Source organism: Taeniopygia guttata, chromosome 3, assembly GCF_048771995.1.
Source record: "Taeniopygia guttata chromosome 3, bTaeGut7.mat, whole genome shotgun sequence".
NCBI lineage: Eukaryota > Metazoa > Chordata > Aves > Passeriformes > Estrildidae > Taeniopygia > Taeniopygia guttata.
Window position 1 is genome coordinate 85,913,578 of NC_133027.1, and position 27,368 is coordinate 85,940,945.

Genomic DNA, 27,368 nt, shown 5'->3' on the forward strand with positions numbered 1-27,368 from the left:
TCAATGCATGAAGACTTAATGTTAAAGGTTATTCTGTTGTACTAAGCTCTGTTGTATTGCCAGCAAGTATTGCTATACCACCAGCAGTTTAGTGCAGACTTGATTATTGGTATTTTGATAGCCAAACTCTAGAAGGTGTAACTCAATTTCAGGCTCTCTAGCATCTTCCCATTTATAATACTCAATTTTCAAAGCTATGATGTGTTATTACTATTGTCAGTGCTACTGTCAATTTGTCTTGGCTTCCCTGCATGGAGTTTTTTTGGGTTTTTTTTTTTCCTGCAAGTCACTGTGTACACTCAATTGGTTGCTATTTTAACAAGATCTCTGGAGAACTCCTCAATGATGATGCATGTTAAGAAAAAAGGCAGAAAGCAATTTACTACCAAGCAGATACCAGATGAGTGGGCAACAGTCCTGAGCTGAAAAACCTTAAACATGGAAACAGCTTGTTAGCATATGCTTGTGCCACACTTAGAACACATAATGAGAACAAGATCAGAGGCGAAGTTGTTATCTCACTGGAGTCAGTAGCAAGATTTGATATCAGAGAAGTGATCACTTTGTCCCTTGTGTTACTTGTGGGTCACTTAAATACATTCCTGGCATTGCAATTATGGTGTATATTTTCCTAAAAATGCCTCTTGAAATATTTATAAAGTATATTTTTAAAGTGTAACTTTGTCCCAATTTTTCATCTATTTTTTTACCACAAGACATTCAGATTCAGCTGGGAAAGAAGTACTGAGAATAGAACTACTTCCATATGTACTCTCCAAAGACAAGTGCTCCTCCATGTTTTTTATGTTCTTAAGTATAATCTTGATGTCGTTGTAAATGTAAATTAAGGTGACGTTTTGAGAAATACAATCTTTTCTGTTTCCAGGTGGGCCATGCACAGGTACAGCTCATGCCTTGTTAACCACACCAACCAAAAGATCTTGCGACTCAGGTAGGTGTTTTGTGGGATCAAGAAATTAGGTTTTGCATTATATTTAGCAGTTATAGTTTAATAGTAAAGGGTAATAATCATACCTGGAAAATGCCAAATGAAAATAAGTAATTGTTGGTTTGCTGCCAGAAATGTATATATAAAAGGATTAGTATGGCAGATAGTTCATCTGAGAATCATGTTAAACGTAATTCTATAAATACACTCTGCTTTCAGTTAATCTTTGTGAAAACAAGACATACAGGAGTAATCATTTGTTTAAGTCTAATGATTGTGACAGTGTTCTGGAAATCTTGCCCTTGAAATGCAAAGTATTGAGTAGAAAACTGTTCTGAGTACATTGACTGTACCTGATTGAAGATGCAGTATAGACAGCTGATCTTTGCTTTGGGACTAAAGTTTACTTGCTTTGGGACTAAAGTTTACTTGCTTTGGGTCCTTTGATACCTTTATTTCTATATGCAGGATGTAGATGGATAATTTCTCACAGAGCTGGTATTAGGAGCAACATGTTAGGTCATTGCCAGGCTGAAGTTGCTGCTTCTGAATCAGATATGTCCTGGGAAACCACACATGCACTCATTCAGTCAGGCAGCAGTACCTGCACTGGCTCAGGTCTTCTGCAGGCTTTGGTTTTGTGTGGATTAAGGAGAACTCACACGATTCTTTCCACCAGGACCACTATTGGAAGCCATAATCTCCTGGAGAGTGGTGGGTGTGTAGGTAGTGGCAATGTTCTTGCAGCCTGTGTTTCCAGAATAATTTTTGCCTATATTTGAATTTATGTGCAGAAAGGAAGGGTATTCCAGTTTGAGTAAAGGTCTCTTGCTCTTTAAGGAGTTCAAGGGAAATTTCCTCTGAAGTAATTCTTTCAAAAAGTCTTTCAAGTTACTGTTTGAGCTGAACTGTAGTTATTCCATAGGTGAGTGTTGTTAGCTTGCAGCAGATGTGTGGTGATACAAGTTGGCTTGTTCTGCAGTGAAGGAAGATTACAGAGAAGCTGTATTACCTTGCTCTTGGTGCAGGTGCAGATTTCTCAAGTAGCACATGATAATCTGTGACAATGAGTATTTTTTGCCAAAGAACTGAGTTTGGAACTGGGAGATTGTTCCTCAAAACAGGGAGACTGGATTTTCTTTTCTGTGGAGCCATGGGCATGTATCTAAACAAGATGGAATGTTTGCCAATATATACCCTGAAAACTAATCTGCTTTGCTCATGGTATTTCTAAATTGTATTTTCCTTATATATTAGCTGTTGTAATGTTTAGCTGGTTTTCATGGCAGAGTAATTTAAAAGCTTGCTGTGGTGCTACAGATACAGTAAACAGAGTACTGCTGGAAATTTTTTGTGTGTGTGCTTAGCAAAAAGAAATGTAAGTTCATTATTTGGAGTGTGAAGTAGCACCAGTAAAAGCTACTTGGAGTAAAGCAGATGAAACCACAAGACATATTAAAAATGTCTTGGCTACCTTTGCATGGTAGTTATTTTATTTTCAGTTTGTACTCTTGTTTGGTCTTGTGCATGCTTGTATGTTTTTCATTTAGTGTGTTTTGCAAGAAAAGGAGGAGATTGCCTTAATTTGATACCACAACTTTAATCTTCGGACAGCTAAATCTACTAATTTTGAAATACCTCAATTTCCCCTGAGGTTCTTACATTACTTGCTCAGAAATCTACATATTATCTTTATAGTCTCTTACATGAATGAGCCTGGTACCAGGAGTTAGTTTTCTTCTCCAGATCTTGAATTTTCAGCAAACTTTAATTTTTAAAATAAATTCCCATGTTGTCATGGGAATTGACAAAAAAACATTGGCTACAAAATATTACCCAGAAGTGCTGTGACATCTTCAGGCATGAGCAGCATACTATGTAGTTGAACATTTGTCAGGGTTAACCACAAGGCCAAAACATAGCTCCATTATCTACTGTGAAGAAAATTAACTCTATCCCTGCCAAAACCAGCACATTCTTTCACACTATAATCACTTCAGCTTCCCAGGAAGCTACTTAAATGATGCAAGCAGTATTTGTCAACACTACACATTGTTAAAAGCCTATTTTCTGTAAGTATCCTATGTTTCTTATGCTTGGAAGAGCTTTGAGAAAAATTGTTGTGTTGGATTTTATCTGTGTAATTCTGTTCAGCCTTCAAACATAGTTTTTCCCCAAAGTTCCCTAGATCAGCATTTGAAACAGAAAATTAGAAATTTGACCTACTTATTAATATGTAAGTTTCCATCAGAACGTTGAGGAAGGAGACAAACCTTTCATATTTTATCAGCATGAGTGTAACAATTGAAGAAAGATCAAAACAATAAATCTGCCAAGGTAAAGGAAAAGTTCTCGTAGACAAAAAAAGGTTTTACCTAAGGTACTTGTCTACCTGCATGCTGTAAGAGCTGTTCTGATAAAAAAATAGTATTATGGCACCAAATAGTGGGGTTTTCCTCCTGTTCACCACAATCATCACTGTGGCAGAAGTATTTCTATTCCAGTGTACCCACAGGACAGGGATTATAATTTTAAAAAATGAATAAAGCCTTGCAATCATTAGTTTGGATGATGCTTCAAAGGTTTCTGAGTGCTGGCAGTCTGAGGATTTTGTAGGAAGAAGGATGGGACTGTATGGTCCAGTGTATAGCTTCTTATGCATTTTGATTTGTTTCTTAATGGTTGAGTAATATGATGATTGATGGCAGGTACTGGGAGGCTTCCTCTAATACAGGGCATCCACATCCCATTTGTATCAGGTGCCCATGTTGGGAAAGTGCAATAGCAAGTAACATCTTGTTTTTCTGCTGTACAACTTTAATGATGATTTACTACACAATCTGTAAACAGCCAGATTTTCTAACATTTTTATACAGCTTAAAGAAACCTGGAAAAAAATTGATGGAACTGTGTGAGTCTGCTCACTTAATTTTTAATTGTGTGTTAGAGAAGATGGTAGAAACAGGCTGATAAAATGTGGTAACGATACAATCAATTCATACATTATATCCATAAAGTTGGTGAGGTTTTAAGTACTTTATTTCTCAGTAGCAGTTCATCAGAGATGTGCATCTGTAGTATTTTGTATAGTTATATGTGTAGATAGCTCACATTTTATAAGAATATCTGTTGTAGATTGGTGTGGTGGTGTTTATATTGTACAAGATGAGAATCTGTCTCTTTTCTCTGTGTGTTTTCTAATTTAAACATTTAGTCTAGAAGATTGAAATAATTATTTCACTGCTTGAGTAAAGTGGTTAAACAGGGCTGTGGTCCTTTATGAAGTTTCAAATTTATTGATGTTCTTGTACTAAGATATGTGCTTACTTGTAACAGTGCCTGGAATCCAAATGCATTGAGGTTGAACCTCCACAATTGAGAGGACAGCCTTTGAGCAGTTACAGGAAGGTCAAGTTGTGCAAATAAAAGTACACAGTTTTTGAGCCTGAGCTAAAACCATGAAGTCATATGATCATTTTTTAAATCAATCCTTATGTGTTGAGTAAGGACAAAAGGACCTCATACACCACTAATTAGATTTCCTTTTTTAATTGCTCTAAAATGTTAAGCTCCTGAGCAAAAAATGCACAGAAGATTACTGGAGGGGTCTTTATAGCACTAAACCAACTTTGAGGTCTGTTTTTCAAGGGACTATTAAGGTGTTCTTTAGTGTTTGACTTCTGGAGGGCATTGTGTTGAAATCCAGCCTTCTTGGAGCTCTCTCACCAACAGGAAAGTGATGATAGAACAGCCTTTGAGCAGTATAGTAAATCACCTAGCCCTAGCAATACTAGTGCCCATTACGTATGCTCTTCCCCCTCCCTCTGCTCAGTTTCCAGTTGCACTAATAGAGCAGCACATCAAGCAAAGCTGTAAATAAAAGTTACAACCTAATAGGTGGGTGCTGAAGTGGAACAGACAGGAGCTGAGGCATGGAGGCCTTATTGCTGCTGATCAGCAATTACAAACAGGATGAAGTGCCTGGGACAGGCGCTGATGGGCCAGGATAGAGGATAGAGGCTGGGAGATGACACTGTGCCATGATCAGATGATGTATGGTAATGGCTTTTTACTGCCTCAGCTTATTGCCTAGTTCTATGACGTGCTGGATTATCTGTTCCATGCTCCCATATCTATCTGGATGGACAGATTGGTTTCCTCTCCTCCTGGTTATCTAAGACCCTTCCCAGTGTTATGATTATTGTAGATTAAAATCCTCCTAGTGGTTAAGGATCATAATAAGTCATAGCAGTAAATGCAATTAAGGACTTGCTCTAATTTTATGATTTATTTCCACTATCACCTTTCTCAGCTTTACAAAGCCACACTTGTTCATTAAAAAGAGTGTCTATGGCTGACCTGAACTTTCTTTTACACTGAAGGCATCCCATGATTTTAGACTAATTGAGTTAGTTGGAGAATCCAAAGTGATGGTTTTGGCATCAATACATCAAAAAGTTTCTTAAAAGTCAACTGTAGCTATGATGATCCTTGCCTCTGAGTTTAGAAATTTTAGCTGTTTCTCAGATGGTTTATAAAAGCTTGTTAGCACACAATAATTGGTAATAATTTTTTTTTTTTGTAAAAAAGTCTTTCTTGATTTTTATCTATCACAGTTTAGCACATTTCTGTGCTGGACATCTAAATCATCGATTTACTAAACTGCAGTACTACAGTGAAAAAAAATGCTTTGAATTTTAGTCCCTATTTGCTTTGAACTAAAGACATATTTTTCAAGCATCTTCATAGTTCCTACATTAATCACTCATGCTGTTTACTTTTGAGGAGAATTTTCGTCCAACTAGTGGAATGAACACAGCATTCAGAAATGAAGAGGTGTGCAGCAGCTTGACGGCATATGAAGACAGTGACTTCTGTCCCTGTTTATTCAGTATAGGCAGGATAAAATAAATAGATTATTTTTCTATCATATGGTATTAGGACAGGAATACTTTTGCTGCTGTGTTAAAAGTACACTAAACTAAGATGAATGGAAAATTTTCACAGTATTACTTTGAAATTAACTTTCACTTAGTGGCTCCTAGGTGTACCTTTTCTTTGCACTGATCATCAAGTGAGGCAGCTAGATAGCTGAGGTGGCCAAAGGGATTAAAAATGTACCATGTCTGTGAAAGCCCTCTTTCACATGCTATATAGATAAATTACAAATACTTAAGAGACATGCCAGTAATTTTTATTTAGGATTAACTCCTTTTTCTTACCAGTCTGTTTTAATTATTCTTGAAAGGACTGTTGGCCTTAAGAAATAAAATAACTGTTGTGGAATAAGATAAATAAATGAACATGACAATGTACCTGCTTATTAATGTTTACCATTTTATAACATTATATTCCCCAAAACCACACTAACTGAGATCAATTCTCTTAAGACCATGTAAGGCAGTCAAACATGATCTCCAAGAAAGAAAACTCCTTGGTATAAGAACAGTTTAATAATTAAAATAATAATAAATTGTAAAAAAAGGGAAATGGCAAAAAGGAGAGAGAAATAACTAACTTCTGCCATCCATTCTGAGCAGCAGCCCCTGGCCAGCTTTCCCCCTGGTTTATATGCTGATCATGACACCATAAGGTTGTGGAACACCCTTTGGACAGTGGGAGTCAGCTGTCCTGGCTGTCCCCCTTCCCAGCTTATTGTGCCCTCCAGCCCCTTTCATTGGTGGGATGAGGTGAGAAGCTGAAAAGCCCTTTACTCTGTGTAAACACTGCTTAGCAACATCTAAAGCATCATTGTGTTACCATCATTATTCTCATCCCAAATCCAAAGCACAGCACTGCACCACCTAGGAAGAAAACTACAGTGGAAACCTGGACACTGTGTCACGCATAAAGTGGGATTTGGTATATGCTGGTGTGAGTGGCAGAGATGTACAATAATTCAGGTAGATTTTGGTTATTCAGAGGTTCATAGGTTATAAGAATCAACCATTTTTTCCCTTGTGGGAAGGAAAAAAAACCCAACCAGTAAAACAGAAGCAAACCACAATAATCAGAATCTCTGTGGATGGGCAATAAGGGCCTTCTGGCCTGTGTGACCTCCCAGCAGGTGCTGACACACACACACCTCTGTGTACCTCATAGTACTCCCAGCTCTCTAAGGTCAGTTCAAGTTCAGCATCCTGACAGAAAATGTCTTCAAGTACTTAAACTGTTATTCCCACTATCTTTATTTATCCTCCAAAATCATCCAAATTTGTCTTCTTTTATCCTTTGTGCAGCTCAGATAAGCCCTTGAAATGTTTTTATTCTTCACCAAATAACCCTTTTAAAACTTCCTGGGTTTGTGTAAGTCCATTTCTCAGCTTTCATATGTCTTTATCTCTTTTTGCTGTTTTTGTTTTAAATTTTTCATCTGTTTTCATTTCCAAATTCTGAATCCTATAAAAAAGAACAACTTGGAGGAAAATGTACTTGGGTCAGTAGGACAGGATGATCTCTTAAGAGGGTTTGACATTGAATTGTGAGCCAATAAGGAAATTATTTTGAATGTCAAACTAAAGGTACCAGATTATAGGAATAAACACTGTCCGGATTAACTGTGTTAGGAACAGTATAGCTGGCTGATTAAGGGCAGAGATTTTTCCCCTCTAGTTGGCACTGGAACAGGTACCCACAGAGGCTGTGACATCTTTGAACATTTTTGAAAATGTACCGGGTCCTGAGCAACCTGATCCAATTTCTTTGATATTTTATTCTGCATCAAGAAGGAGGCTGGACTGCATGACCTCCAGAAATCCCTTCCAACCTAATTTTTTTTCAGTGACGCTAATGGAACACAAATATGATGTGAGTCTTTAGGGATACTTAGTCTAACCTCAGTAGCATTCATAGCACTTAATGAGAACTGACATCTGGAAGTACAGGCAAGCATTTAGTGCCTCAAGCACTTCAAGCTCTGTGGAGAAGAGCCAGGAGAGAGACTCTTGGAAAGGTGGGAGGGTTTGGATGGTCCCAAAGCAAAGATCTGGGAGAGCAGTCCATGCAGCAGCATTCTCTTGGGCCATGAACTGGATAAATGACCTGTGCTTTTTGTAAATGAGACTCTCCTGTCCTGAAAAAACATGTGCTGCTGCCCTCAACATTTTCTCACCACATTTTCTCCACAGCTGATGCTTTTCAGTCTGGTTGGTGAAATTGTTGCCAAATACAAAATGATGCAGTTAAAAGGTCATCGTCCTTTAAAATTCAGATATTACCACCTCTTTTTACCAAGGTCTTAAGGAATTATGACAAAGAATTTGTCTTCAGTTTGTTGAAACTGAAGAGCAAATATTTTGTCCTTTATATGTATTTTGGTTGAAATTAAGCAGCTTTACCTTTATTATTTTTAGTGGTTTCATGCCATGTTTCGTTTTCAAAACTCAAGATCTCTGTGATCAATTAAGTGATCTTTGACAGTAGGTATATACGATGAAAGAATATACATCTGTCACCCTTACTTACTATTGTTCCCCCAACAGCTCTGAACTCCTTGTTTTATAACCAGAGACTGCTGGAAAAATTGCATCTCGTAACTTTAAATAAAGCACATGTCCATTAATTTCAAGGGTAAAGAAATCAGGGTTGTATGTCTTGCATTTCTCACCTACACTCTACTGGAAGAGGATTTGGAGAGCCTAGGCTTTGCTTTAATTTTGACAACATGGAGAATATCACAAAAAAATAGTTGGAATCATTAACTTTAAAGACCTGGCTCCTGTCAGGCTGAAGAATTGAATTGATTTTACCTCAGCAGTCAGCACCCTGATCTGATCTGTTCAGATCAGACAGCTTCCTTACAGGTATGCTTTAGCAAATGATACACATAATTTTAAATTTATAATTATAAACTTATAAATTATAATTTTAATACTGTTACTTTACTGCACTGGAGATTTTTTTAATTAAATTAAGCATTAAATAACTGGCCTGAAATGTATTTGAAACAAATAGCCACTTACATTACCTTTTAATACAGTTTGGCTTTTTTTTTTACTGTTTTAAAACATGTGTAAGCTGCAGGGAACAAATCCACAATCAGATTCCTGGTGTACTTTTTGATGTGAGTGCCCCAAAGGTTTCCTCTGACTCTTTGTGAAGTTCTCTAGTCTGACTAATTATTTCAGTGAGCATCAGACAACTTCTAAGAACAAGTTTTCAGTGTTTTCATTTAGATTATAGTTTTCATAAGTACTTCAAAAATAGATGAAGGTAATTTTAAAGCCTTTCAGAAGTATTCTTTAGACTGTTGAACACACAGGGAAAGTATAACTACAAAGAAAGTGAGGAAGATGTTTGTGTGACAGTTCCATGAACATAGAAGTGATGTCTTTTTCCTGTTTCTGTTCCGAATTATTTCCATAACATTAACTTTGAGGAATAACTAATAACTAATGAGAGCAACATTTTGGAGAAAAAAAAAATTAAAAAGAGCTGGATATAAGATACAAGACAGTGCATGTATTGTTGCATCCTCCAAGTTTCGCTGATCTGTTCTTCCTCTCCCTGGTCTTTGGTTTTGGTTTGTGTAGAAGCTTCCCAAGCATCTCCTTTCCAAACAGTAAGAACTACCTGGTAAACCAGCCTGACTTCTGGTGTACTGTAGACACGAGTCAGGTATACAGGAATTGTGTCCTATGCCAGAGTTGGTTGTTCCCACCCCCCGCCCCAAAAAAAATTGCTAGAAAAAGTGACACAGTCAAAATATAAACTATATAAATTGTTAAGCTTTATTTAAAGTAATGGAATTAAAACCAAGTTTGAAGATGTATTAGCTCTACATTTCAGAATGTACCATCTCACAAATGCATTCAGGAAAATTTTTATCAAAATACAAGAGCTCTTAGGGTTTTTTTCCTTGATATTAATCAGGTACAATCCTTGGAGCTATTGTCTCTCATTGCAAGATTTCTGTTACTAATGACATTACTGAAGTTCTGCAGTTAAATGACAAATTAGTTTTTTGAAAGATAAATATTGGTAAGTATTTTTTAACTGCTAGCAGGCAAGAGTTCTTTACAATTCCTCTTCTGAATATCTCTCTTAGCCTTGGAAAATCCTCATTATACCAATGGGGGAAGGGTCTACTAAGAAAAATTCTGTGTATGAATGAAAAATAACAGAGCAAATATTTTCTATATAGAACTTGTTTAAGGCTATTAGTTTGAAGAATTACCTTCCTGAATACCGTATACCATCTAATTGATGAGGACATAGCTGGAGTATACCACTAGGATTTGGAAGCAGAGCAGCACCACTTATTTATGCATGCTGTAGCTGACTAGCAAATATTTCATATTTATAACATTATCTATTCTTGCTAATCATATTTTAGAGAATTTCACAAAGCATTAGAAGGTTCTCATTAAAGTCAGCAAAACCAAAACTATGATATTGCTGAATGCTTTCAAATTTCCTATTTTATTAGAACCAGTGTGAGCTTATTTGTGTGTATTTCTACATACATATTCAGATATGTAAATATGCATATTTGAGTGCTGCTAAGAGTAGTACTGAGGAATGGCCAGGATGTTCATGATTTCTCTTCATAGGTTCTTCATAATGTGTATTAGTGCTATGCCTTTTTTCTTCCTACTTGTGTCTTGTTCTTCCATTTAGCTATTTGTAGTGCGCATTATTTCTTCACTTAATAATCCTCTTGTGATTATTCAATCCACTGAGGATGTCATTTGTTCTCTAACTTCAAGTGTCACAGAATCAGCCTTTGTCACTCTCCCAGCCTAAGCCTGTACTATTAAAGTACATTATTTAATAACAAGAAAAAAAGTTCAAAATGACACCATAAAATTTTTAATGTATTTTTTCTGAGTTTAGTGTTGTGGCCCTTTTTCTCTTCTGGCCTTTTCAAGGTTCATTATTTATAATCATCTAAATATATGAAGATGAGATGCTGCTTGTGAGCCATTACAAAAGCCCCCACCAACAACCTAAACCAGCTTCCCTTAGGATCCTTAGAATATTACCAAACTTCCACCCTGCATCAATTGCTCCCAGTGATCAAGGCAATGAGAATCCATTCTAAACAAACAAAATCCTTCTGGCAGCCAGCCAGCAGTACAGGTGGCCATTGCCTTAGGAAATGCTCTAACTGATTGAAATGCCTGAAGTTAATCCATCAAAGGAACTGTACAGTACAGGTGCCTGAATCCATTTAAATATGTGCTTGCTTGAATCAATCTGGTATATAAGTAAAAATGTTTGAGAAATAAATTAACATTTATTTTAACTAAAGACATTCTGACATCAGAGAGTATGGGGGAAGTAATGCAAAAACTTAAATATAAAACAGATGTAATATAGGAATCTAAATAAAAGATGAAAACTAATTAGCTTTTCACGTAATTAAACAATTATGAATTTTATTGACAAGAAAGGATAATAGCCATTTTCATACTTTTTCTAATTATAGCTTAGCTAAAATGCATGCAGGAGCCTCTGTAGTTCACTATTTACTACATTTTCAACATGCATTAGAGTAGTCTCTTCTCTTTCATTAGAGATGGTAGTTAGCACCCTCATTAAGTTGCGCTTCCTCTTTCCAGGTGATAATACTGCCATATGGGTTTAGAGGACAACAAAAAATGTGAATGGTGGGAAGGAATTAGTATATAATTTTTAATTTTATTTTCCTGACCATGAATCTTAGAAATAAGAAAGGCTGAGGTGGGAGAGAGCTCAGGAGCCTGATCCAACCTCCCTACTTAGAGCAGAGTCACCTACAGCAGGCTGGGGCCTGTGTCCAGTCAGGTTTTGGGTACCTTTAAAGATGGAGCTTCCACAAACCCACCTGGGCAACTTGTGCCAATGTCAGGTCTCCCCTGCAGTAAGAAAGCCTTTTCTTATGTGCAAGTGGAATGTTAGGCAAACTGTATGTATGGTTATGCCTCCACACTTGTCTGTTTTCCTGAAATCATAATAATTAATACTCATTCACTCACATACATTGATACATGTATATGTATATCCTCTTTAATAGCAACATACGTCGTGTGTGCCGGCTCTCATTTTGTAAAAATGAAGCCATGCTGTTGTTGAACACAAAAATACCACTTACACCCAAAGCAGTATACATAATAAGTTCTGGTTTTGGTTTTGAGGGTTTTTTGTTTATTTTTGGGGTGTTTTTAATCAATCCAACATTTCAAGTCTCTTTATTAGATCTGTTGCAAAGGGGGAAGGAGAATTTTTCTGTCAAGAGTTTGAAGCACATCAGTAATTTTTCAGATTTGGAACATTTTGCGGCAATTCTTCCATTTCTGTATCTCAAACAGCTAGGCTGAACGTTCTGGTTTTTTTTTTTTATACTACTTGTTTTTACTCATTAGAGCTGGAAACAACTATAGTTGCATGGTTTTGGTGATGGATGAGAAATAATAACTTATGTAATGCAACTTATGGGTGTTATTTATATTTCATGTTATTTCATATTTCATGGCGAGCCTCCTGAGGCAAAGAAGCAACTGATGGGATATGAGTTTTATAGAGACTGTTCCCATGTGGTCTCTCTGTTCCACATTGTTTAGGGACATTGAGTTTTAGTACATTTGCTTTTAAACTCTATGGAGGGGGAAAAAATAAATGGGTGAAATAATGATGCTAAGGGCCCTACAGTGATACTAGGAGAGAGATTGTGTGGTTAAATATTACCAAAGGCTATATGTAAGATATTTTTGAGACATATGTCTGTAGTATTTTTTAAAAACTGAGGTGAATTTACAGAAGAAATACATTTATTGTGAGTGTGAGTGCTTCCAAAGAGATGCACAGCCTTGAGATGCAGTCACTATTGTGTGGAAAGACGAGGTAAGATGTTCATTTCAGTGAAATATCAGTTTCAGAATAACATTTTCCACAGCACTGTGCAGCAACAGGGAAGGGACTGAGGCAGTCACAGTTGTCAGACTCGGCTTATGAGGTGTTGATCTTGAATTTCTGTTTCTTCATTAATAGTCAACAAACAAAAGGGTTTTGGAACAATTATGTTAATTTTAGATTCATTTGAACTAGAGAGATTATTTTAAATTATGATTCTGGTAAATGAGATAGGGAAGATTTGTATAGAGGCAGTTTTTTCTAGATGAAATTTTTAATGCATAATCAACATGCCAGGCAGTTAAGTAATCCCTCATCTAAGAACAGAATAATGAATTTTTAAAAGATAAAAAAAAACAACTAGAAACTGGCAACAAGCTATTGCTCAAATTTTAGTTAATCCATGTTACATTGTTATTGTCTTTGACTATATAAGTTTCTTCATGGACAGAGGTTTTAACAGCGTAAGCTGCTTCTAAAATAGTTTCAGGGGAGATGGCAGTAATGTTGGAGGGTTCATTAAAAACTGCTTGTTCTGGTGTTTGCACAGACAGCTGAGATCGTAAATGCCAGTCTGTGTGATGAGTTCTTTATGATAAGAAAAAAACCTGATCGAATGCCTCAAAAGCTGTCATGAAACCAGAGATGAAACAGATTCATCTTGAAGAAAGCAGCAGCAGAGGAGAGATCCTCTTTTTCTTACAATTTTCCCATCTCTTCCATCCTTCCTCCTTCCCTGTTAAGTTTTGTTAGGCCATGTCTCTGTTGGGCCTAGAGCATCCCGCTCTCCCCCCAAATGCTATGGAGGAGCCATCATGATTGTAACTGAAGCCATCTGCATGCAGCCTGCAAACTCCTCCAAGGCTGGAGAGTAAGGCAGTGAAAATCAGCTCCAAAATTTTTTTGGAAACATTTTGAGGGGGGAACATGAGAACAGGGACAGTGAGGAACAAATATGAGTCCCTGTTCATGACATAATAGTTTTAAGAACACTGCTCTGCTTGTTTCCAGACAAGCCTCCAATTTCAGCCTTGCCTAACTGAACTTCTGTGTTCTCTCATTTCAAATGGGAGTTTGATACACAATTAGAAGGATCTCCACCATCAGGTATCAGTTAGAAGAATCCTTGCTTCTTAACTCGGAATTGAATGTGCAGTGGGAATGTGTTAATAGCAGTTACTCTGCTGAGCAGTTTCTTCCTGAAATTTTGGGGATTTCTCATCCTTATTGTTCATTTTTACAGAGAAGTTTTATGAGTTTTGACATGTGTGGGTAAAAGAAAATTTTTGTTTTTCTCTCGGCCTCAGTATTTGTTGGTTTAGGTGCAATAATAAAATGCAGGTTGAGCATGGAAAATGTTTCTTACAAGCAGAGGAAGAAGTAGCTGTTGTTGAATTAATGTTCTGAGAAAAGTCACTGAGAGAAGTGACTGAGGCTGAGAGAAAGGCTGAGAGAATTCTCTGTAGCCTTTTTTGGTTGTTTAAAGGTTCATGCTGGGCATTTGCTCTTGATTCTAGCTGCAGCACTTCAGCCTGTATTCCTAGGGGCTTTTTTTCAGTTGCACTCCAGGTAGTAAAGCTATGTATGACAATTTCATTGTGCTATCAGATCTTTAACTTTAAGGTTGCAAGATTCCAGGTGCTGGAAGATGTATTTTGCATCCTGTATTGCATATGTCAGTATCACAAAAAGCAAAGTGATCTGGAAGAAATGCACGCAGAACTGACTCTAAAAGGTCTAATTTCTGCTCTGTGCTTTCTCCTTGCTCATTCTACTTGCTCATGGGAAGATAGAACTGTGTGAGCTGTGGGTCTGGTTTGTGATGAGTATTAGCTTGGATGCCTGTGTTCAAGGCCTGGGCAATCAGTGATCAGAGAGGTGGTGCTCTCCGTGAGAGCGAGGTTGAGTTTACCTCAGTGCTAAGTGTTTTAGCTTATGGCAGAGAGATACACATGAGATGAATGAGATACATAAAAAATGAGATATCTATAATTTCTATGATAATGACCAACTCATGTTAATATTCAGTCAGTCATTACCAATTAACTGAAAGTATGTGATTAAGTATTTTCATTAGTAGAACTACTAGCCTGACTTGAGGTGGCTATTTCTCTCATTAAGGCATATGGTTTCATTAACTTCTTAGACACTGGTTGACTCACACCATGACTTGGACTTCAGGATCAGCAGACCACTACGGTTTCCATCAGCGTAATTTAGAATACCAAATTTGCTTCTGAGAACTACCAGAATAGCTTATATTTCCAGAAGCAAAGATGTGTGGGAGGCAGCTGTTCCATAATGGCAGTGTATCTGTTTGAGCAGTGAATAAACTGCAGATGATGTACATCCTCTCTGTGGGGCAGCAAGGTGGGCTGGAACAGATTTACTGAATGCTGAGTCAGCCAGGTCACAGGACAGAATCTGCCTGTTCGAAGGGGTATCCTTGTACACTCCAGGTTAGCCTAGTGTTCTAGGCACTCTGAAAACAAGTGTCCATGGGACAGGACTGTTGGCCTTGGAGTATGAGTTGGTATCTCTGTTCAGGGAATCAGGCAGTCTGTTCAGAGGATCTTTCCCTTGACCTGTTTTCTCCAGAGATTTAAGACAGGACTAGTTGTTCCACAGCTGTATTAATGCATTATGCACTACTTTCTTTTCCTTGCCAAGGCTCCTCCACAGCCAAGCATGCAGAGGTAGAGTACATTATGTACTGAATGTTATTTTAGGCCTAATATATGTATTTTGTAAGGTGTAAATTGTAATCTGTGACACTGATCAAAAAGGTGGCTGTCTTGAGGCACACATCAGATAAAATCATTGCAGCTTAATAAAAACTTATCACTTGTATGCAGTGCAGAAAGCAATTCACTCTTCTATGAAATGTGAGATACAGAGGCTTTATACTTGTTGGAAAGCCAGGCACATTTTCAGCATATCTTAAGAACAGTATGACAGAAATAAAGTCGGCCCCAGTGAGGCAAGGTGTGTATTTGTAATGGCTGTAAACAGTGGGGTACAACAACTGAAAAAACACTGTGACACAAGGGCTGAAACACAAGTAAGAAATGTGAATTAGTTTGTATTGCATGTGAGGAACCAGGAGAAGTTAACAAAACGTCCCCGAGGGGAGAAGCTACCGAGTATTCCAAGTCTGACTCCTTTAGGTGTTTACTCAAGTAAAGTCATGATGTTGATCGGCACTGGCTCAGGTAAGATAGCTGACATAACATGGTATGGATAGTGTTGTATCCATGGCAGTTACCTTTTTCTGCCTAATTCAGGACAGCACAAAGCAGACAAAAGCAATGGAATCTTAGAATTATGGTACAGACATGTTCAATGGGTTAGCATCCTGCCAAAATGATAGATTTAGCCTGTTATTTGTTGGATAAATGCTGGTTGTAAAGGGATTTAACTCAGCTATTGGGCTTTTTCTTCCTTGCTCAACATCATGCAGTAGAATACTGACTGCTCCTTGCAGCACTGCAACAAACAATTTAGTTTTTAGTACAGTTAGGATTAGATTTATTTGCAGTTTGTATTACAAAGAAATACAGCACTGACTCTGCTGTGCACAGATCTGGGAAGGGAGAATGTCTTTTCTGACCTGACTTGGATTGCAGAGCAGCAGATCCACTGAGATGTTGTGTCTCTGACATGCCACAAAAACAAGGCTTGGGCATCTCACTGTTCAGTCAGTAATGTGCATTCCCTGTGCTACTCTAGAACCCTTGTCAGTACACTCTCCATTTAAAAAAAAAAAAGAAAGGCTGAAAAAAAGGGCACATGCTACCTGAAGTAAGACTTGTAAACTTTAATTCCTAAAGGCATTCCACACACCATTTTCCCATTTTCTTGCAAGCTGAAATTTATGAAGTTACTCATGCAAATAGTATTCTGTCTAATCCTTTAGAAATGGCTGAGCATTTGAAATTTATAGGACGTATGTATAGATCATGCTTATTTTGTTTGGGGTTGTATTGTTGGTGTATACTAATTTACATTTAAATTGTTATCCATGTGGAAAGAGAGGGAAGCACGGTATGGTGCTTTCATGTACTGCCTCCAGTCTTAAGAGATACAATTCACATGCTGTGCTTGAAAAATCCCCCTCCTGTCCAGGGAAGAAATAGGTCAAACTTGTGCTCAGTTGTTTTTCATCACTTCAGTCAGTTTCTGTGGGGACACTGAAGGCAGCGAAAGTAAATAAGATGACAGATAAAGCATGCAATTGTTTAGGATGGTGTATGCTCTACATGTATCTCCATATGACCCAGCCAAGGCTGGAAGGCAGCTAATCAGTTCACTTTATACTCAGTATTGATAGCAGGAGGGGTTTTTATAGAGAATAAAGATAATTTGTCCTTTACTTGATGATGCTCATTTTGGTTGTTAAGAAAACATGCATATGCAATAGAATGGGAGGTATCACGCTGCTTGGTGGTGACCCTAGCTGAACGCAATATACCTTCAGTCTGTCTAAAGGGATACCTCAGCAAGGAAATTCTAATATTTTTCCTAAAATATTTGTTGTGAATACAACAGATTCACAGTCGGAGAGTGAGGCTTCTCCTGTGAAACGGCCACGGCTACTGGATGACAGTAATGACAGGCCTGAAGAAACCAGTCGATCCAAACAGAAGAGTAGACGTCGGTGCTTCCAGTGCCAAACAAAACTGGAACTAGTACAGCAGGAACTGGGATCATGTCGCTGTGGTGAGTACAGCTTGGCAGTGGCATCCGGCTTTCAAATGCAGCCGTGCTCAGATCTGTGTCACACATGGAAATACAGAGAACACTTGCGTTTTCCACCTTGCAAAGATGCTTTAAACAAAAGCTATAGCTTCCATTGGTAGCAAAAAGTTAGAATTAGTTCCTGTCAAATTTCCCCTTTAAAACTTCGGCCTTGATGTCCTGTCTCAAGAGATGCCAGATATTAATGAATTTAGCTTCAGAAGTCCCTGTAAGGCAGGAAGGGCATCATACCCACTTGACAGGAGAAGAAGCACAAAGTACATCAATAAATATTCAAAGAAGGTTTCTATAGGGTATAAAGGAACATAGGTCAGTATCTGCTTCTGCATGTTATAATTACATTAAAATAAAAAACTTAAATCAAAAAACTCCCTCTAACTGAAAATATTTTCATTCTCACACTTAGTTTGTGAGGGGAAGAGTTGTTGCTCATCATACACTTCAGATCATCCAACTTGGCTTTTGCAAAGTTGTTAACACTGTTCAGGTAGTTGAATTGAAGATGATAATCCCATGCAGATAGCTAATTTGTGGTTTCATATTCAATGCAAATAATCTTTCTGAAACGGTAATTAATGTGACTGGATTCCAAAGGAGATGCTCTCTCCTTTGTGGAACAATTGCATTCTTAACTGGTTATAATGTGCTTATTGGACCCAGTGATAATGCATGTGGTAGTTTTACCTGCTAATTATTTTTTCATATAATCATGTATTGAAGGTTTTATTGAACTCTCTGACAATGCTTATACTGATACATTTGGAGAAGTTTGTTTCATTACTCCACTGTGTCTCAGGCAGGGGATAATTTCCAAAGGATCTACACAGATGATAGGTGCAATTCACGTTGCACCTGTGAAAAATAAAACCTTGTGTTAAAACCATTATCTGGAGAGAAGGCATGTACTTCTGAGCAGCAAGGGTGGGCTAAGGTAGTTGCAAAGACAGTTAATCCTATAGTGACTACCAAATGCCCAGTGAAGAGAAGTGATAGAAAGCTGCAAAGATTTTGTGTTATGCTTTGTTCTCTTCTTCAGCATCTGTCTGTCTTCAGGCTCTAGAGATTACTGTTGTGTTGGGCTCTTTTGGACATGAGATAATGCTTTGTTTTGATAGTGGAGCACTGGCACAGAGCTAACATACATTATCTGTGAAGCCACCAAACATGAAATCAAAAGCTGTAATGTTGAAATTCTTCTTAAGGAACTCATGTGTCAGTATACTTTGAAGTTTCTGGTAACATTTTAATCAAGCTGAAGAAATTCAGGGCTATCAATGACACATTTTGGTGAGGCTCTTTCTGCTCAGCATGGTAGAGGCAGGAATTTCTGCTCTTGGTCTGCTGTTGTCAAGTATACAACAACTCAGCCTGCTCATGGGTACCTGGCTGAAATAGCAGAATGGTCCCAAATACTGGGAACAAGAGAGTTTGAATTTTGAGATGGATTGGATAAACTATTAATGCTTAACCATTATGTAACATCATTAATCTTTCCTGCATTCTGCAATATTGGAGCAATTAAGAGCAAGTAAGAGCAATTAAGTTGAAAGCAACTGTTAAAAAGCCCTCTCATTGATCAGTAATTTTTTAATTATATAAGACCTGCCTTTTGTTTTCTGTAAACTGGATTACAGATACATTTGGTTGGTTCCTCTCACGTTTTCATGAAGTGGTTCCATAATTCAATACTGTTGTAATATAAATGTTGTAGGAATTATTCTTTAATTTTCTTCTACTGGATATATATAGCTTTATGAAAATATTTCTGTTAAAGTTCATAAAATGTATTAATAAAACATGAATGTGAAAAAAATTCTGAATTCCTTGGCAATAAGTGAGGAGATGAAAATTTGCATTCCTGTATTACATCCTACACAGTTTATAGTTTGCATTATTAACATTTCTACTCTATACTTTTAATGAGAAAATAGAAGGCAGGAGTCTATTTCCATGTGTCCAAGAGGGCTGAAAAAACTGGAAGTCTTTGGTTGCTGTGCAGTTACAATATTTCGTTAATACTCTGTGCAGTAAAGGTGTGTTATCTGTGTTCTGATGTGATGTGAATGTGGCATACCCTGTGCCACTTACATTTAATAATCAATTAATAAGAAGCAAGCAAAATGCTACCACTGAGCCACACAGGGCACCTCAGCTTCACATTACCCAAACTGCTTTACCAATGATCAGCAGCATGTGGCTCCATTCAGTTTTAAAGAGAATGGAGAAACCATTCTTGCTAGTTTGCCCTGCTGTCTGTAAAATTAGGTTGCTTTAGGTCATGAATGACAAGCCCATTAAAAAACCCTGGGTGGAGGTGATGGAAATGCAGTAGAACAAATCTGTCAAATTCTCATTTGTTTAAAATATTTCCTAAATCGACATAACCTGGTTATAATTTTCTGTCCTGATGTGAAGCACAGGTAATGAATGATATGTGGTCAGATGGAGGTGATGAGGTAAAATCAACTGGTGTAAAATAAGCACAGTCTTCAGAAATAATGGTCAACATAGAACATTGTTTGATCTGAGTTTTGAACAACTGCTATTAAATTCTTGGCATCTTAATCCTGAACTTAAGCAATGGGAATAAGTGGGGGAAACTCCTCCCAGTTTTAAACATTCAGAGAAAATCTGATATCAGGATCAATAAAAAGGCAGACACCATCTTCAGAATGTCGAGTGTGTGCATTTGCTTGGATATAAGGAAAAAGAATTTAAAGCATAAATATGTTGATCCAAAGCTGTTTCTGAAGCAGTCTTGTTAAAATCCAAATTCCCTCTGCAGACTAACAATTTAATTGTTTGCTGTTGCACATCTTCTTGTCCTAATGTTAAAAGTACTGGAAATCATCTTATTTTTTGTTGATTTGTCCTGGTGAATCCTCCAATAAAATTTTTAGTGAGACATAGTGGAAAGGAAAATACATGCATACTGAACTATGTTTTAATGCAGACATATCTACAAATACTGATCCAATTAACTGGGACTTGTCCAACAAGGCACAGCTTTTTTGGAAAGAGACAGAGAGAATGACTCGTGCTTTACACTAGCTCAGAGATTTTTGGGAGGCTGCTGTATTGGCTCTCCTGTCTCCTCTAAGTTATGTCCAGGGAGAGGTGATGCTGCTGAGCTCATTCCCTTGACACTACATGGAATTTTAGACAGATTTGACAGTGCTGCAGGGCTTTGCTGCGAAGAACAACAATTCACTACTGAGAAGGGAGTTCCAGCAATTCAAACACAACATTTTTCAGATATAGAAAGATTTGTTTGTTTTCATACACACATACATACTCTCAAGATCTTTTTTCATTCTTCTTCCAATGTCTTCAAGTTACTAACTGCTGACATGAAATTCACATCTCATAAATAATGCTTAAGAGCCATTGCTATATAAATTGAATGTGTTATGAATTGTGATGGGCCTTTTAGTAGCATTCTACACCCGGAGCGGGAAGAACAGAGGATGTCATTTTCATTAATTTCTAATGAGGTACCAATTAAAGCTAAGGAAGGAACTCACAAGAGTCACAGAACTCCCCTGAATCCTGTGCTCTGGGGCTGTCAAACGAGTGTGCTGCCAAACCTCCTCTGAAAGTTAATTAGTGAATTACAAACAGTTAAACAGTAAATTACAAACTCATCCAGAGCACACACAAGACAAATTCAGCTTCCCTTTGATCTTCAAAAGAGCAATTTGTAAGATGAGTTCTGAGCCTTTTCACACAGCAAACTGGGAGAAGTGATAGGAATTGTTAATTGCTAATACACTTTGCAAGTTCCTGTGAGAAAGAGAAATTTTAAAATGAATTCTCATTTTGAGCTTCTGACAGGATAACCTTTGTATCAACACCATTAAAACAAAATCAGCTTCCTGTGCAGTTTGTAGGTGACAGTAAGAGTAGGCTAGTCCTGCAGACAGCAGTGTTCCCTACTTAAGGCTGGATGGACCTTCCAATAGTTTTGTGTCTTACAATGGATAATGATTGTATTGAAATAATTTTAATTTAATATTAGATTTAGGAATCAATTTTATCATCAAAGAATTGCAGGAATCATATTCTTCAGGTTACATTCTGTTACAGCATTTCTGCAAGCAGTCTGAAATCAACTGCCTGTGATCCTTGGTCAGAAAAGGAAGTTATTGTCTCAGTGGTGTCATAACTGTGTGGTTACCAGAGAGTTGCTTCAAAACTAGGGGCAGTGAATGTGTGAGTGGAAGTCACTATAAAACACTGAGTTCTGGAAATGTATTGTAAAAAAGACAGGTTGATTAGTTGCAAATTACACTATACATTTCTAGGCCTGGTCTTAATTGCTTGACTAGATATATATTGCTACTAAATAAAGTTATGTACAGTTTTAAAAGACACCAAGCTGTAAACTTTTGATCTATAGAAATTATTTACACAGGAAGCAAAACTTAATTTTATGGGAGAGGCTAAAACTAGTTCTGGTAGCACTAGCTCTGTGGTACCAAGCCAACACACGGAAGTCTGCAGTGATCTTGTTGTTGGAATTGCATGACAAATATTATCCACTTCTAGTCAGCAGTTAAAGAAAAATTAGTGTATTGTGCCAGCTCTGCAGCAGCTTTTGTGTAGAATGGTTTGATGTTTGTTGGCCACATCCTTATGGGTGTGTCTGTACCTTAGACTCCACCTGCCTCTTGGTAGTCAGTGGGGTGGCTGAGATAATGGGCCCTGCAAAGCAAGCCAGACTGTAGCTTCCAGTAGCAATGCCATTTGTTTGTGTGCTTCTCAGATAGGAACTGTAATGTTTTTCCTGTTCTTAGGCCAGAGGAGATACCTAAGAGGACGGGAAGACATTGAAACCTTCCAGCTTGATCACACTTGAAAAATAATTGCTCAGTCATGTTGCATTCTGATCAAACACTTGCTAGGCATATTTCTTGTCAGTGTGGACAAGAAAGCTTTTCTTGGAATTTTACTGGCCTAGGTTATGTTGTAAGGCGCTACAGTTTCCTGGAATGCTTCTGGTCTAACAGCTGTGCACTCGTTGCTGCTCTTTGGGGAGGCTGCTGTGAGCACTAACCTCAGGGAGAGGTGAAGGCAGAATGTGGTGGTTTGCAATTTTAATTTGTGAGATGTTGGCAAGTACTGATGTTTGTCTGCTTTTGATTGGAAGGGATGCAGTTAACAAGTGGCCTCTACAGCAGTAAGACTGAGCCAGGAAACAAGAGGCAAACTTTGCAACTCAGCCAGAGAGCAGCCTCAGGGTGCTGAATACCTGGAATTGAGGATGCATTACATGTCTCACCACAGACTGCTCCTTTAGAAGGGCATCGATTTCCTTCCTAGTTACTGTGCTTATTTTTCCACATCCCTGTTTTTCATTTAGTTCGGTTTAAATCTATAATAATCTGTTGAAAATCTTTTCTTGGGGTTACTGTCAGTTTCTTTTGTTTTGGTCTAAGCACAGGGGTAAGAGGGAGAGAAAAACAGACTCCTGTCGAGCACTAGCAGAAACAAAATACATCCACACAGCAGAGACTGTACTTACAGATAAAATGGCAGCAAGTCTCACTGTCATTGAGTAAGCAAAAATGTGGAAGAAAAGCAGCTGCAGATTCTTAACTTGGATAACAGAACTGCTGGTCCATAAACAGAGGAGATGAAGCATTGTTTGGATTGTGCCAAAATAAATTCGGAGTGATTTGATTTACTCAGTTAATTTACAAATAATCTGCAAAAAGACAGGAAAAAATAAATTAATTTGAATAGATAAGCCGCTCCATCTTTGTACAAAGTTATCAAACATGTATTGAAACTAATGTTTATCTTAAAACTTGGTCAAATATTAGATCATAGTTCCTTTTCCATGGAACCTTTTTCTGTGGAGGAGAATTTGTAATGGTGCAGGTAAATTCACTTTCTAGATGAATAAGTTTTATCTGGTACAAGCCAAAATGGCTTCAGGGCATGTTTATGTCTTGGTATAACAGATGTACTTCTATTGAATTACGATGAAATATGTACAGTGCTTCTGGAGAGTATGAGTCAGCCAGTTCAGTAAAAAGTATTAAAATAAATCATATTAGTGACTGGCTACTACAGCCCTGGCAAGTCTTCCTATCAGCCTGTAAGATGTACCACATTCAGCTGTCTTGTGTTGGCTGTTCTCCTAAGAGAGTTAGGGAGTTGCTTCCAGAATAGTTCTTTTGATTCAGCCATTTCAGGAATGTCCAGCATCTTACCTTATATTGCTGCAAGTATTAAAAAAATACCCAACAAAATACAAAGTCTATTGAGGTTTGAATTTGAACTTGGGGGGAAGGTGGGTGTGGTGGGGGTTGTTTTGTTGTATTTTAATTGACAGGGAATAGGAACTGTTAACCAATGTTGCTCTTTCTGACTAATATATATTCTGAAAGTACTGGAAATGAAGAAGAAGTTGATTAATTGGTGCATTATAGATTCCAAGTGTAGTACCCAGAAAAATGCTTTAATGTCTAGGTTTCAGAAAAGCTGTCCAGAGCTTTAAAAGTGTTAATGGAGTTCATGCTCCTTATAATTAGGATTCATGAAATACTGTTTGAAGAAACTCCTGTATAATTCTCCAGCTTGTTCAATTGACATGGGTTTCTTACAGGATGTGCTGATTTTGATTTCTTCCATTGTGCTACAGAAAGTTTGGCAATGTTGGTTTAGTAATGTGTACTGAGCCTGTTCCTTACCTTCCTTTAGTCCCAATCAGTCCAGTCCATGTAATTGAAATGGGCTGCTCATCCCTTAAAGTCCCCAAGTTCTCCTTAAATAAAACAAGTTAGGGTGTTCCTTCTAAAAACAAAAAGTGGTTTTATTTTGACATTACTGATGTGGTAAGTTCTTCATATAACCTTCTGAGGGTTTTCAAATGGAAACTGCAGTACTGGGTGAAAAATCAGCATTTTGTAGGTGTGCCACATTAAGTCTCTTTCCTACGTACCTGTATTGCCGTTACAGAAGAATGAAGTGTATCCACAAAGTGAAAGATGATCCAATTATTTAATTGTTTTGTCTGCACAAGAGACACGTGGCCTAGTGAACTTGAACATAAAAATCCACCAGAGACTATCTTATATTTTTTCCAGTACCTTTAGGGATGTATTTGCTCAGTCTCTGAGTAATTTTTTTCTTATCACAAAAGGACAGACAAGTCCCCCTAAAAGTGATTCAGATATGTTTGTCCATATGCTAACAGCTGTACACAGCAGTACTGATTCTACTAGTATTTGATATTTGAAGCAGACACAGAAGGCCCCAAAATATGCCATAATAATCTGATGAATTCTGAAGGAACATTACCAGCTAGTTAACTGACCATAAGGTAAGGCTTAGGTAGGGAGGAATGTGAATTTTGTTGACGAAAAGTCTAAGATATTCACAGGAAGAAGTGGGGAAAGAACATAGCCACAACTGCTGCACCAGAACAGGGAGGAGAAAAAGGATAATTGAAAGGAATTGTCTAAATTTGCTTAAAAAGTCAGAATTCTTTCCAGGAGCTAGAGTATCTTTCCCCTAAGGAGTGCCCTTAAATAAAATCTTGTCTTAGAGGAAAATACCACCTGTGCTCCTAAATTAAATAATTCAGTTATTAGAAGGTTTTAAAGGTAGGTACTGAGACTTGAGACTACTTGATATGGATGTTCTAAGGATATTGATGTCCTGAGGAAATGGCATTAAGATCAGTGTGCATCAGTTTTCACAAAAGTAAAAAGTATTAGTCTGTGTCAGGGCCTTTTAGTATTAAGTATTACTGACCTTGGAGGAAAGTTTCAAGAACTGAGAAACTGTATCAATGGATATTATAATCATATATGAGTATTCAGTAAGTTTTTAAAAATAATGTATTTATTTACTGTATAAATACATATTGAAATGCAAATGCTTACAGAGGTGTTCCAGAGTTGCTGAAAGTTTTGCAAGTTACAGGCACAAGTCATGTATCAGAGTCCTGCCATATTCTGAACAAACAGGAGCCAGGAATGTTTTGTAAGAAAAGAAGAAAAAAAAAATGGAAGAGTGGAAATATACTCTGGAAATTGTTCTAAGCATTTGTTTTCTTTTGTTTTTTAAATGGGGTTCTGAATGGAGCTCTATTTTCCTGTGATTAGAAGAAGAATTACTCTTGCCATAGATTGCAAGAGGCAACAGAAGGTGTAGAAGGTGTAATCTAAGAGACCCTGAACATGAAGTGTAAATAAGGAATGAAGACATAAAACACATTTTATTTAGATTTAAAAGAAGTAGAGCAGCTTCTCTCTTGTTTGGCCAGCAAGCCTAGTTGATCTCAGACTGTAGATCACAATGGTGCAACCTCTAGGAAGCTACTGAAACCCACGGCATAAATAATACAACTCAGGAAATATACTGAAAATCAAACCTGGAATCATATTCAGCATGTGATGAAGTCAAAATACATGCAGGATCTAGAAGAACTGTTACAATTAATGCAACACATACTGGATGTTAGTATAGACCCTTTCATTATTCATTCCCGTTCTTTATTAGTAGCCTTATCTATCCTGCATTTTCATTGGGCTAAAGAAAATTATGCACATACATTATTGAATCACTAGGTATTGCTTGCTATTTCAATTAACTTTCTGGGTACACTTCAGCTTTTAATTAAATCCTCAGCTTCTGGGAGAAGTGTATAAGCTCAGGTGGGTTTGGTGTAGAGAATTCTAGAAGTACTAAAGCTCACACAGCTCTTTTTGAAGTGTTAAATACTGCACAAGTCCCGGCTCTGACCTTAGGAGAGGTCTGTCATCCACCTGCCATTTCTCAGGACACTTTAATTAAGGTTTCACACCATTCAAATCTAGAGAGTCTGAAGTGCTCAAATCTACATATGTTTGAGTAGGAAACAAATTGATAAGCTGGTATAACCCATGGAAGATCTAATTTTATAGCAGTAGTAACATCTCTGATAATGTAACTTATTAGTACAAGTTACCTCTACTTCATTAGCTGCCTTGGACACTAGGAGGCCTTTCTGGAAGAATTCTGCTTTTTTACTGTACATTCTGTTCTTTGGATTCACATAACTTTGTGAAACTAGGAATGATTTGGGAGGTGCAGTATTATTTCAGTGTATTCTTGCTTGTGCAAACATGGCAATGAATATTCCTTTTACAAGTGTAGTAGTGATACTAATTCCTCTTGAATACGCCATTGCAAAATCACACAATTGATAAATAAGGAAACTTTTCACCCACCTAAAGTCTAAAATTTTAATTTTGAACCTTACTTTTCCCCTTCTTCAAATAAGTTGATCATTGATGTTCATTATCTGATACCTCACTTGATGCTGTAAGTTGTTTGGAGCAAAATGGTTTCTCAAAAAATTCTCTTAAATTTAAGTTTAACCAGTTTTGCTTATTTGGGTTTTTTTTTTTCCCTGTCTTTGCGTTTCAACAATTGCACAAGTATTTGGTGAAAAATGTTTCTTCCAGTTATATCAACAGATTACATGACAAATTAAAATGCTGATTTCTGGGAAGTTGCATCCTTTATCACAGATCAACTGGGACCAGAGCCCAGTTCTGCAGTTTACACAAAAGCAGTAACCCAACAGCTGTGGTGGTTGGAGAGTGAGCTTGTGGTGTCACAGCTGCTGCTTGTGCCTGACTGCTGTGGGTGAAAACTTAGACCAAAAACTAGGGACAGTGAATGTGGTCAGAAGGGGAGCCTACAGATGCCATTGTCACCACTGTGTAAGTCAGTGATCTCTGAGGTATGAAGCAGTTTAGAAGTGAGTATCAATTGCATGGTATATCTATGGGAGTAATCCTGGATCTCAATTGTTCTGGTAATCTGTCCC

At 37.5% G+C, this 27,368-nt stretch overlaps 1 protein-coding gene across 1 annotated transcript in view; it reads left to right on the forward strand.

Moving 5' to 3' along the window:
- The window catches only part of ZFAND3 (zinc finger AN1-type containing 3), a 137,183-nt gene that overhangs the window by 100,195 nt on the left and 9,620 nt on the right, over nt 1–27,368 (forward strand). Inside the window, 2 exon segments of the mRNA NM_001256231.1 lie at nt 887–952; nt 17,330–17,500. Of these exon segments, the coding sequence (NP_001243160.1) occupies nt 887–952; nt 17,330–17,500 (237 nt within the window).